General features: G+C 39.8%; 2 protein-coding genes across 3 annotated transcripts in view; both read right to left on the bottom strand.

The window, feature by feature from the left end:
* Positions 1–1,350, bottom strand: part of ptk6b (PTK6 protein tyrosine kinase 6b) — a 36,421-nt gene extending 35,071 nt beyond the window's left edge. Inside the window, exon 1 of the mRNA XM_060938059.1 lies at positions 834–1,350. Within this exon, the coding sequence (XP_060794042.1) occupies positions 834–1,219 (386 nt within the window). The 5' untranslated portion in view covers positions 1,220–1,350. The remainder of the gene's footprint in view (positions 1–833) is intronic.
* Positions 1,351–3,066: 1,716 nt separating this feature from the next.
* The window catches only part of srms (src-related kinase lacking C-terminal regulatory tyrosine and N-terminal myristylation sites), a 50,059-nt gene continuing 39,375 nt past the window's right edge, over positions 3,067–13,750 (bottom strand). For both annotated transcript variants that reach the window (XM_060938060.1, XM_060938061.1), the window contains 3 exons: positions 12,700–12,881; positions 6,055–6,211; positions 3,067–3,996 (listed from right to left, as the gene is read on the bottom strand). In XM_060938060.1, the coding sequence (XP_060794043.1) occupies positions 3,797–3,996; positions 6,055–6,211; positions 12,700–12,881 (539 nt within the window). In that variant the 3' untranslated portion in view covers positions 3,067–3,796. The remainder of the gene's footprint in view (positions 3,997–6,054; positions 6,212–12,699; positions 12,882–13,750) is intronic.

Below are 13,750 nucleotides of genomic sequence, written 5' to 3'. Positions count from 1 at the left end.
GGCATGCACCCCGATTTAAGTTAGGCACTATGGTGAAGTTAGGCACGCACCCCAGTTTAAGTTAGGCACTATGGTGAAGTTAGGCATGCACCCCGGTTTAAGTTAGGCACTATGGTGAAGTTAGGCATGCACCCCGGTTTAAGTTAGGCACTATGGTGAAGTTAGGCATGCACCCCGGTTTAAGTTAGGCACTATGGTGAAGTTAGGCATGCACCCCGGTTTAAGTTAGGCACTATGGTGAAGTTAGGCATGCACCCCGGTTTAAGTTAGGCACTATGGTGAAGTTAGGCATGCACCCCGGTTTAAGTTAGGCACTATGGTGAAGTTAGGCATGCACCCCGGTTTAAGTTAGGCACTATGGTGAAGTTAGGCATGCACCCCGATTTAAGTTATGCAGTCAATGTGTATGATTAAGTAAGTCAGGCAATCTGGTGTAAGTTAGGCACGCACTCTGGTGTAAGTTAGGCATGCACCCCAGTTTAAGTTAGGCACACACTCTGGTGCAAGTTAGGCACTATGGTGTAAATTAGGCACACACCCCAGTGTGAGTTAGACACTCTGGTTTAAATTAGACACTGTGGTTTAAGTTAGGCATGCCGGTTTAAATTAGACACTGGTTTAAGTTAGGCATGCCGGTTTAAATTAGACACTCTGGTTTAAGTTAGGCACTCTGGTGTAAGTATTAGACACTGCTTTTTTCACTCCACTTCAGGTTTTCTCGCGCACGCGCTTGAGTAATCCGCAAGCTTCCTTTTTTCGGTTATGTCGGTGAGCGCGTCGGTGTGGGGACATGAATAATAAATATTCAAGTTAAAACGGAGGTTAACACTCACGGTTGCACCGTGGCCGAGTCTGCGCGCTCCAGGTAATTATACGGCACGACTCCGGTGCCGATCACGTCGCCGCTCTCGTCCAGTCTGTCGGCGGTCCACCAGTCCCCTGTGCGCTGCCTGATGCGGAACCGATCTCCCGCAACGAACGACAGCTCGGTGTGGTCGCGCGCTTCGAAAGCCCATAATGCCACGTAAACCTCGCTGTCCTCCGGCTCTCCGGGTTTCGGTAGTTTGTGCGCGCTCGGTGACGGGTTGTAGCGCTGCTCCCGATCCGGATCGCTGTTCGAGACTTTCCTCTCGAGCCCATCGGTTTTTTTCTCGGTTTTGAACATTCGGTCCCATAATGTCCGGAGACACGGACACGATTTGCGCAAACACTCCTCCATGCGTTCCCTTGTGCGCGCTCTGTGCACACGCGCTCCTGTTAAACAGCCACGCGCACTTCTTCACGACAAGAATAATTCAAAGAATGCTTCTGATCAGCGGGAAATGACCTAAAGGATAAGAAACCTGCAAACTTCCTCATTTGTTCCCCGCCTACACGCGCAGGGGGCACAACCCTGACTGGAAGCCATGCATATAGTTCAATAAATTGGCGCAGTAAACAATAAAACCCTGCATACACAGATTAACCTTAACCTGCCCTCTGAGATAGAAAGGTAGTAACCGGCAGTTGTCCTTGGAGCGGCACCAGCAAGGGGACATGGTTTGGGGACATGGTTTGTCCCTTTTTACTAAGTAGATTTCACCTGGGAATGTGCATTTGGAGTATCCTTTAACTTTTAGAACAAAACTTTACAGGTACATGAGTGGATTATAAGGTCCAATTAAATTAAAGAGTACCTTATAATATTTTTAAGTAACCTTTATACTAAATCTGCAAAAGACGTACCACTGATACCTTGGCAGCACCAAGGATAGGCACAGTCTGGCACCTTTATTTCTGAGGATGTTTCTTCAGTAAGTAATAAACAGAGGTGGAAAAAGTACCCAACTTCATTACTTAAGTCAAAGTACAGATCCCAGTGGTCAAATGTTACTCCGGTACAAGTGAAAGTTCTCCAGTCAAATTTTTACTTAAGTTAAAGTACTGAAGTACTTGCTTTTAAAAATACTTAAGTATTAAAAGTAAATTTTCTGTCAATGCATCGTTGTATTATTGCTACAACACTTACAAAACCTAATGCCGTTAGTTACCAAAGACAGAAATGTGAATTCACAAAATGAGCGCATGCTGTGCCATCATGGTGGTTTAAGCTAGCTAGTCAGTGAAACTCCACCTGACATGCTAGCAAACCCTTTTCAAACTCGAAATCATATTGGGTAGCGAACGTTACTAGAAAAAGAAATATTTCTACACTGTTTATTTGGCAAGATTATGCTGAAACATATTTCTGAAAGGACTTCAGATAAGTTAACACTATTCATGTTAGCGTAACTCCGTTTTTGCATGCTAACTAACAGTGTCCAAGTTAACTAGCTGTGTGTTAGTTAGCCGTGGACAAGGCTACGGTAACTTGGCGGGAAAATCCATAGAAAGTCATTTGACTAACCAGACTGCATAGCTATTGCAGCGTTATCGCTAGCTCTCAAAGCACAGACAACTTCGTTGCAAGCTTTCTCTTGGAATAAAACGTTTCTATACCTCAATATGCTTCCGCAGGTTGGACGGCAAGTTTTTGTAGGCCGTGATGTGGTTCATTTTCAGCAAACATTTAAAACGAAACGAATCGTTAATCCTTTTCAGAAAACTGAAACATGGGTTCCAGGTATAGCCATGAGTGCATGCATTTCCCAGAAGAACCGCTTCCTTCCATTCTTCCATCAACTTATCATGTTAAATAATGCTGCAGAAAAATCACTGAACTTGATTTTATACAGTCCATGGATGTGACCCTAGTGATTACTGATAGGCTGTCTCAGTGTCACCTGTGAAAAAACCAATCACATTTTAGAAAAGAAAAGAAAAGAAAAGAAGAAAGCATCCACTTTCAAAGGTGCTTCATAGTAACGAGTAACGAGGACTTTGATAGAAATGTAGTGGAGTAAAAAGTACAATATTTGTCTTTCAAATGTAGTGAAGTCATAAGTTTCCCCAAAAATATACTCAAGTACAGATACTCAAAGTGTACTTAATTACAGTATTCAAGTAAATGTACTTCGTTACTGTCCACCTCTGGTAACAAACCCCTTTATCCATATAAGATACTGTTTCATACACTATACAAGCACATATATTCAAAAATACTTTATTTTAAAATATCTTTTAAACTCACGGTGCATAATTTGTTTCCTTCTTCTAATGATTTGGAAGACATTGATCACAGAAATTATTTCCATGAATAAGAGGCATCCAGACTGACAGAAGAATGCATCCAGAGGGACAGCAAGAGAATTCTGGCTGCTGCTTTCAAACTGCCCCACAGTGTACATGCTCAAATCTTATGTGGATGCAAGCAAATCATTTCTTTTTTTTGCAGCAGAGATTTTACAGGACTGAAATAAACCTCCTCCATTAGGTGTAACAGTCTTAGTTCTCTTCACCTTTTTGTTCATTTGGAGAGTCCACAGTTAGCAGGTGAACCACTGGTAAACAAAACACTCACTGGAAAGCAGAAATTGATTAGCTAGGCTACTACTGATCCTAAAACTTGAGTCTCTGTGTGGCCAGCAGTGAAACCCAACACAGGCTGAACACTGTTAGGGATCACAACCCAAAAATCCAACGCATATCATATACAGATCATTGACCAGCAAGTGAACATGCCACTGTTGTATGTCTTTTCTGTTCATCTGTTCCTTTACATTATTGCACGTCATAATAAAAAAAAAAATCATTCATAAATAGTTTTGGCAGAGGGATTCCATTAGTTTGCTATCTGGGCCAGGATCAGTAAACCATCAGTAAATCCCTTCATTTTCTCTCCTGTGTGGCTTTTTGTGTTCCTCATCAGACTCAGGTTCTACACCTCAATGGTTTTGTAGTAGATTCTGGAGTAGATGTTGTCCAGTTGGCTGTGCAGTGCATGGAATGATGGTCGTTTGGAGCTTTCAGCTGCCCAGCACTCCATCATCATGCGGTAGATATTGGGAGGACAGCGACTTGGAGATGGCAATCTGTAACCTGAAGTAAGTATCTCTAACACTTCCTTGTTGGTTTTACCTTAAAACAAAAAAAAAAAAAGGAATGAGCGCTATTTGAAACGAACCGTGCATAGTACATGATTACAAGAAAATTCTGGGCACAATTCTTATCATACCTGGGATTATTTGGCAATTAGTATTTTTCGCTCCCTCACTAATAAGAAATTAGATAATATGCAGAACCTCAAATCTTCCTGTAGTCACATGTCCAGGAAGTGACAAAATCTGGACAGGAATTTAGGCATATTGTAAAAACATTTAGGTTTAGGCAATACTTTCTTGAACTCGCAATGGGATAGAAAAATAAGAAGTTGTTTATTTTATTACACGTCCTTTTTAAAATGATGTTTTCATTCAGGAAAAAATTTGTGATTTCATTCATGTTTTCAATTGCATTCCTTTTCAGGTTTTTTTGCTTTCGTTTCCTAGAATACCTGCTACCAGAATCAGTAATTTAGCTTTAGAATTAATAGGACTGTTAAATATTGAGTTATTGTGTTTATTTCAACCTTTCTATACGTCTTTATTTATGCTATTGCTTTTGTATATCAAACTTGATTTCATGGGGGAAAATGGAATGAATTTTAATGGTGATGTGGTTGGATTTTTGTTATTTCGTGCAAATAAAATTATTAGATGCCCCTGACCTGACCTGACCCTAACCCCAAAGTTAAGCTTCATGAATGGTTAGTGGGTTCTTAAAAATTCTTACAGATTGACTTGTGGATTCATTCATTCAACCAATTTATCCCGTTTAGTGGGTCCAGAGCCTATCCTGGAAATGCTGGGTGCAATTTGTTAATATTCAATTTTCAGTTTAATTAAATTTTATTTGTATATCACTCTTAACAATAGCCACTGTCACAAAGCAGCTTTACGGAAATATATAAATTCCAGATACACAGTACCAGACAAAAGTTTGGACACAGCTTCTAATTCAGTGGTTTTTCTTTACTTTTATTAATTAAAAGACACTTCATGTCTGAAAGTATTGATGGATGTCATTTCTCTTTACTTAGTTAAACAGTTCTTGACATAATCTGGATTACTACAGTTGTGGAATAGGGCTATTTACTGTGTTTTTATTATTTACTGTTTACTGTTTGATCTCAAACGCATGGAGAAGGCAAGAAATTGCACTAATTAGCTTTTGTCGAGACACACCTGTTAATTGAAACCTATTCCAGGTGACTACCTCATGAAGCTGGTTAAGAGAATGCTAATAGTGTGTAAAGCATCAAGGTAAACAGTGGATACTTTAAGGAATCTCAAATATGAAACATATTTGGTTTTAACACTTTTTTGTTGTTGTTTATATCACGTAATTCCAAGGGCAGCATGGTGGTGTAGTGGTTAGCACTGTCGCCTCACAGCAAGAAGGTCCTGGGTTTGAGCTCAGTGGCTGACAGGGGCCTTGCTCTGTGGAGTTTGCATGTTCTCCTTGTGTCTGCGTGGGTTTCCTCCGGGCGCTCCGGTTTCCCCCACAGTCCAAAGACATGCGGTTAGGCTAATTGGTGGCTCTAAATTGACCATAGGTGTGAATGGTTGTTTGTCTCTATGTGTCAGCCCTGTGATGATGACCTGGTGACTTGTCCAGGGTGTACCCCGCCTCTCGCCCATAGTCAGCTGGGATAGGCTCTAGCTTACCTGCAACCCTGTACAGGATAAGCAGCTACAGATAATGGATGAATGGACATAATTCCAAATATGTTTCATTTGTTATTTCATAGTTTTAATATCTTCAGTATTGTTCTACAATGTAGAAAATGATCAAAATACAGAAAACCTATGAATGAGAAGGTGTGTCCAAACTTTTGACTGGTAATGTAAATTTTAAGCACATGAATTTATACATTTATCTAGGAATACCATCTGGATGAGATGCTACAGAAGCATGCACACACCTTCACACTTACGGGAAATTTCACATAGCAAGCTCACCCACTGACACATTTTTGTCATATGGGAGCAAACTGGAGAACCCAGAGGAAACCCATGTGGACACAGGGAGAACATGCACAAAAACATGTTTTATTTCATATGAATAGCAGGTGAACTAAGAATAAGACATTCATACCCTCATACGGCATCTTCCCTCGTGACATCATCTCATAGAGTAGCACTCCAAAGGACCAGACATCAGATTTAACAGAGAAGCGCTGGTGCAGAGCTGCTTCAGGAGCTGTCCACCGCACTGGGATCTTAGTGTTCCTACTGGCTGTGTACACGCTGTCCTGCAAATACATGTGTACACACTGGTACATACAGTGCCTTTTCAGAATTATACAACCCCAATTCCCAAAAAGTTGGGACACTGTGTAAAACATAAATAAAAACAGAATGTGAAGATTTGCAAATCATGGAAAACCTATATTTCATTGAAAACAGTACAGACAACATATCAAATGTTGAAGCTGAGAAATTATATTGCTTTTTTTTAAAAATATATGGTCATTTTGAATTTGATGTCAGCAACACATTTCAAAAAAGTTGGGACAGGGGCAATAAAAGACTGAAAAAGTTGTGTAATGCTAAAGAAAACTAATTTGGTTAATTGGCAACAGGTCAGTAAGATGATTGGGTATAAAAACAGCATCCCAGAGAAGCAGAGTCTCTCAGAAGTAAAGATGAGGAGGGGTTCACTGCTCAGTGAAAGACTGCGTGGGCAAACAGTGCAACAATTTAAGAATAATGTTCCTCAATGTAAAATTGCAAAGAATTTGGGAATCACATCATCTATGGTACATAATATCATTAAAAGATTCAGAGACTCTGGAGAAATCTCTGTATGCAAGAGACAAGGCTGAAAACTGACACTGGGTGCCTGTGATCTTCAGGCCCTCAGGTGACACTGCATTAAAAGCAGACACATGTCTGTAGTGGAAATCACTGTATGGGCTCAGGAACACTTCAGAAAACCATCGTCTGTGAAAACAGTTCATTACTGCATCCACAAATGCACATTAAAACCGTATATTAACAATATCCAGAAACACCGCCACCTTCTCTGGGCCCGAGCTCTTTTACGATGGAGTGAGACGAAGTGGAAAATTGTCCCGAGGTCTGACGAATCAAAAGTAGAAATTCTTTTTAGAAATCACGGACACCACATCCTCCAGGCTAAAGAGGAGAGGGACCATCCGGCTTGTCATCAGTGCACAGTTCAAAAGTCAGCATCTGTGATGGTATGAAGGTGCATTAGTGCACATGGCATGGGTAGCTTGTACATCTGGGAAGGCATCATTAATGCTGAATGATATATACATGTTTCAGAGCAATATGCTGCCATCCAGACAAAATCTTTTTCAGGGAAGGCCTTCCTTCTTTCAGCAAGACAATGCCAAACCACTTTCTGCACATATTAAAACTGCATGAGTCTGTCATAAAAGAGTCTGGGTGCTAAACTGGCCTGCCTGCAGTCTAGCCTTGTCTCCCATTTAAAACATTTGGCGCATTATGAAGTGCAAAATACGACAAAGGAGACCCTGAACTGTTGAGCAACTGAAATCAGGAAAGAATGGGACAATATTTCTCTTTCAAAACTACAGCAGTTGGTCTCCTCAGTTCCCAAACATTTACAGAGTGTTTTTCAATGTAGATGTGATGCACCACAGTGGTAAACATGCCCCTGTCCCAACTTTTTTGAAATTTGTTGCTGACATCAAATTTAAAATGAGCATATGTTTTTCAAAAAACAATAAAATTTCTCAGTTTCAACATTTGATATGTTGTCTTTGTACTATTTTCAGTGAAATATATGGTTTCCATGATTTGCAGTTTATCACATTCTGTTTTTATTGACAGTTTACACAGCATCCCAACTTTTTTGGAATTGGGGTTGTATATAAGTTTGTTTTTTCTACAAAACACAGGTTTCATTGACCCTCTTGGAATATTTTGTGATGTCTGCTCTGGAAAGAATAATGACCACACTGAGTCTCTGTAATGTCTACCAAGGTTGCAGGTACTTAAGTGTGAAGTGCCACTCTTCCATAAAAGAGTTTGATTTTGGTCTCATCTGACCACAGGACACAATGCAAATTGTAGTTGTAATGGCGCTTGGTGAAGATCAAGCATTGTATTTAGCTGTTAGGAAGGATTTATTTCTTCCATATGCTTCCAAACAGCTTGTGTTCTGTTTTAACAGTGGATTTTGAAACTTTTCAACCATAAGAATCAACTAGACTGTACAATTCTAAAATTATGATCTTTTTTTCCTGGACAGAAGATACTGTGCTGATGGGTCCAATTCCTGGAAAATGTCCTGTGTCAGACATTTTTATTATGGCTCTAATTCTTCTTAATGGTATTTTTTTTAACTGTTCTAACAGTTTCTGGGGACTGAGGTACTTAAAAATAATTTTTTAAAATTTTCAAGAAAACCTATTTAAAAAATTCCTTCAGGGTGTCACTAATTTTGGCATAGAGAGAAACCATTATTTAATTAATGATTAAGTTGTTCTAATGAGATTATTTTTGTTAGAATAAAATATCTGGACAATTACATCTTGCTTACAAATGTTTGAATTTCACTGCACTAGCAAACATGTCAAACCAAGTGGCATTTATTTTTATAAGATACCACAAGCAAAACATTCCCAAAAATGGATTATCCATCCATTCATCCACCCATTCATCCATGATCGATAAAAATGTTTGTCATCTCTATCAGGGTCATGGGAGAAGGTGGAGCCAATCCCAGCTGACTTCGGGCGAGAGGTAAGGTACATCCTGGGCAGGTTGCTAATTTGTGACAGGGCTAACACAGAGATGAACAGCCATTCACACTCACATTCACACCTTTGGGAAATTTAGAGTAGCCAGTTGACCTAATCTATATGTCTTTGGACTGTGGGAAGGAACCAGAGCACCCAGAGGAAACCCACACAGGCATGAGGAGAACGATATGAACAAAATGTTTTAAAATATAAAAATAATAGATATACTGTTCAAAATTAGACAAAATGTAGCTGTAAGATTATTCTGGTTGTCACAACCAGCCAATACAGTGGATATAAAAAAAGTGTACACACCCCGTTAAAATGATAGGTTTTTCTGATGTTAAAAAAAAAAATGAGACCGCGATAATTTCAAAACTTTTCTCACCTTTAATGTGACCTTTAACCTGTACAATTCAGTTGAAAAACAAACAAATCTGTTCAGGGAAAAACATAAAAAATAAAAAAAAATGTTCAATAAGCTGGTTGCATAAGTGTACACACCCTTAAACTAATACTTTGTTGAAACACCTTTTGATTTAATTACAGCATCCAGTCTTTTTGGGTCAGAGTCTATCAGCTTGCCACATCTAGACTTGGCGATAATTGCCCATTTTTCCTTGCAAAAGCATTCCAAATCTGTCAGATTGCGAGGGCATCTTTTGTGCACAGCCCTCTTCAGGTCACCCCACAGATTTTCAACTGGATTTAGGTCTGGGCTCTGGCTGGGCCGTTCCAAAACTTGAATTTTCTTCTGCTGAAGCTATTCTTTTGTTGATTTTGATGTATGCTTGGAGTCATTGTCGTGCTGAAAGATGAAATTCCTCTTCATCTTCAGCTTTGTAGCAGACTCCTAAAGGTTTTGGGCCAAAATTGACTGGTATTTAGAACTGTTCATAATTCCCTCCACCTTGACTAAAGCCCCTGTTCCAGCTGAAGAAAAACAACCCCAAAACATGATGCTGCCACCATCGTGCTTCACCGTAGGTATGGTGTTCTTTTGGTGATGCGCAGTGTTGTTTTTGTGCCAATCATACCTTTTGGAATCGTGGTCAAAAAGTTCAACCTTGGTATCATCAGACCATAACACATTTTCCCACATGCTTTTGGGAGAGTTGATGTTTTTTTTTTTTGTGCAAAAGTTAGCTGGGCCTGGATGTTTTTCTTTGTCAGAAAAGGCTTCTGTCTTACGACCCTACCCCGTAGTCCAGACATACAGAGAATACGGGAGATTGTTGTCACATGTAGTACACAATCAGTACTTGCCAGAAATTCCTGCAGCTCCTTCAGTGTTGCTGTAGGCCTCTCGGCAGCCTCCATGACCAGTTTTCATCTTGTCTTTTCCTCAATTTCAGAGGGACGTCCAGTTCTCAGTAATGTCACTGTTGTCCCATATTTTTGACACTTCTTGATGACTGTCTTCACTGTGCTCCATGGTATATCTAATGCCATGGAAATTTTTTGTACCCTTCTCCTGACTGATACCTTTCAACAATGAGATCCCTTTGATGCTTTGTAAACTCTCTGTGAACCCTGGCTTTTGCTGGAGGATGCAACTGAGTAAATGTCAGGAAACTCCTACTAGTACAGCTGAACTTTATTTGGGGTTAATCAGAGTCATTTTAATTGATGGCAGGTGTGAACCCAAAAAGACTGAATGCTATAATTAAATCAAAAGGTGTTTCAACAACGTATTAGTTTACGGGGGTGCACACTTATGCGACCAGCTTATTGTATGCTTTTTATTTTTTTCCCCCTAACAGATTTGTTTGTTTTTCAGTTGAATTGTACAGGTTATAGGTCACATTAAAGGTGGGAAACGTTTTGAAATTATTTATCGTGGTCTCTTTTTTGTTTTTTAACATCCGGAAAAACCTATCATTTTAACGGGGTGTGTATGCTTTTTATATCCACTGTAGTTACAGACAGTACTCAAACTCAGGATTCAACCTGGAACACTGGCATAGGCAACACAGCCAGCTGTGCCATGCAGCAAGTGAATAGATTATAAAATGATTATGCTTATACAACCCCAATTCCAAAAAAGTTGGGACAAAGTACAAATTGTAAATAAAAACGGAATGCAATGATGTGGAAGTTTCAAAATTCCATATTTTATTCAGAATAGAACACAGATGACATATCAAATGTTTAAACTGAGAAAATGTATCATTTAAAGAGAAAAATTAGGTGATTTTAAATTTCATGACAACAACACATCTCAAAAAAGTTGGGACAAGGCCATGTTTACCACTGTGAGACATCCCCTTTTCTCTTTACAACAGTCTGTAAACGTCTGGGGACTGAGGAGACAAGTTGCTCAAGTTTAGAGATAGGAATGTTAACCCATTCTTGTCTAATGTAGGATTCTAGTTGCTCAACTGTCTTAGGTCTTTTTTGTCGTATCTTCCGTTTTATGATGCGCCAAATGTTTTCTATGGGTGAAAGATCTGGACTGCAGGCTGGCCAGTTCAGTACCCGGACCCTTCTTCTACGCAGCCATGATGCTGTAATTGATGCAGTATGTGGTTTGGCATTGTCATGTTGGAAAATGCAAGGTCTTCCCTGAAAGACACGTCGACTGGATGGGAGCATATGTTGCTCTAGAACCTGGATATACCTTTCAGCATTGATGGTGTCTTTCCAGATGTGTAAGCTGCCCATGCCACATGCACTAATGCAACCCCGTACCATCAGAGATGCAGGCTTCTGAACTGAGCGCTGATAACAACTTGGGTCGTCCTTCTCCTCTTTAGTCCGAATGACACGGCGTCCCTGATTTCCATAAAGAACTTCAAATTTTGATTCGTCTGACCACAGAACAGTTTTTCACTTTGCCACAGTCCATTTTAAATGAGCCTTGGCCCAGAGAAGACGTCTGCGCTTCTGGATCATGTTTAGATATGGCTTCTTCTTTGAACTATAGAGTTTTAGCTGGCAACGGCGGATGGCACGGTGAATTGTGTTCACAGATAATGTTCTCTGGAAATATTCCTGAGCCCATTTTGTGATTTCCAATACAGAAGCATGCCTGTATGTGATGCAGTGCCGTCTAAGGGCCCAAAGATCATGGGCACCCAGTATGGTTTTCCAGCCTTGACCCTTGCGCACAGAGATTCTTCCAGATTCTCTGAATCTTTTGATGATGATATGCACTGTAGATGATGATATGTTCAAACTCTTTGCAATTTTACACTGTTGAACTCCTTTCTGATATTGCTCCACTATTTGTCGGCGCAGAATTAGGGAGATTGGTGATCCTCTTCCCATCTTTACTTCTGAGAGCCGCTGCCACTCCAAGATGCTCTTTTTTATACCCAGTCATGTTAATGACCTATTGCCAATTGACCTAATGAGTTGCAATTTGGTCCTCCAGCTGTTCCTTTTTTGTACCTTTAACTTTTCCAGCCTCTTTTTGCCCCTGTCCCAACTTTTTTGAGATGTGTTGCTGTCATGAAATTTCAAATGAGCCAATATTTGGCATGAAATTTCAAAATGTCTCACTTTCGACATTTGATATGTTGTCTATGTTCTATTGTGAATACAATATCAGTTTTTGAGATTTGTAAATTATTGCATTCCGTTTTTATTTACAATTTGTACTTTGTCCCAACTTTTTTGGAATCGGGGTTGTAGATTTTTGCTCATTTTATGAAAAGTATCAGTAATTCTCTAGGAAACTCTATGCACTGACCATCATTGAGCTCTAGTAACTATAACTCATTCATCCATTCATTCATCTTTAGTAAATACTTTATCCTGATCTGGAATACAGTGGATTTTATTTTAATTCTACAACTGCCTCACATCCAAAGTGAATTTAATGGAATGAGTGTGCTACCTATGTATAGAATGGTTTTGTGTTCACACAGCATTTTGACTAAATGTTTAAATATAAACTGCTTTTCAGGATCTAAACAAGTTCATGTGCATGATGCATGGTCATGTTAGAGTAAACATCTCTTGTATTTTGGAAGGAAAGTTTTGTTTGTTAAAGGCATTACCTTTATAATACGAGCCAAGCCAAAATCAGCCACTTTACACTCCAGGTCACTTCCCACCAGGATGTTTCGGGCAGCCAGATCTCGGTGGACAATGTGCCGGTCCTCCAAGTAGGCCATTCCTTCTGCAACCTGACCAGCCATGTAGATCAGATGAGCTGAGGTCAAAACTTGTCCCTCTGGGGCTACAGTAAAAATGGAGAGAGAAAGACAGAGACATGATTGTTATTCACTGAATCTATATTGGGCGGCACGATGGTGTAGTGGTTAGCACTGTCGCCTCACAGCCAGAAGGTCCTGGGTTCGAGCCCAGCAGCTGGTGAGGGCCTTTCTGTTCTCCCCGTGTCTGTGTGGGTTTCCTCCGGGTGCTCCAGTTTTCCCCACAGTCCAAAGACATGCAGGTTAGGTTAATTGGTGGCTCTAAATTGACCGTAGATGTGAATGGTTGTTTGTCTCTGTGTCAGCCTGTCCAGGGTGTACCCCGCCTCTCACCCATAGTCAGCTGGGATAGGCTCCAGCTTGCCTGCAACCCTGTAGAACAGGATAAGCGGCTACAGATAATGGATGGATGAATCTATATTTGTTGTGTCAAGAGGCCTTGTGTAATGTACTATACACATATACAGTCACATTCATAAATATATGGACATTGACAAAGTTATTTTAGCATACTACTGTAGTTTACTGGAGTTGAAATAAATAATGATTATAAGCTCAAGTAGTTTGTCCAATTACTTTTGGTCCCTTAAATTGGGGTAGGTACAACATATAAAAGTGCTGTAATTTCAACAACATTATGAATAAATAATATTATCAAATTTTTAATTCATTATTTAAAAAATTTGTTAAATGGCTTTGTAATAGATGTGATGGTCAGATGTCCATATACTTTTGGCCATATACGGTAGTATAACAATATTGTCACTGTCCAAAACTGTTTTGGACCTGACTGTATGTAATAATATAATTACACATTTAAGAATACTTTTTCAAAAGTCTGTTGTATTTGTTTTTGAGGAAATCCAACCGCTTCATTTTAAGTTGCTTACATCAT

The sequence above is a fragment of the Neoarius graeffei genome, chromosome 13, assembly GCF_027579695.1.
Source record: "Neoarius graeffei isolate fNeoGra1 chromosome 13, fNeoGra1.pri, whole genome shotgun sequence".
Lineage (NCBI taxonomy): Eukaryota > Metazoa > Chordata > Actinopteri > Siluriformes > Ariidae > Neoarius > Neoarius graeffei.
Note: the sequence above shows the minus strand (reverse complement) of the source record. Positions and strands in the feature narration are given on the sequence as shown.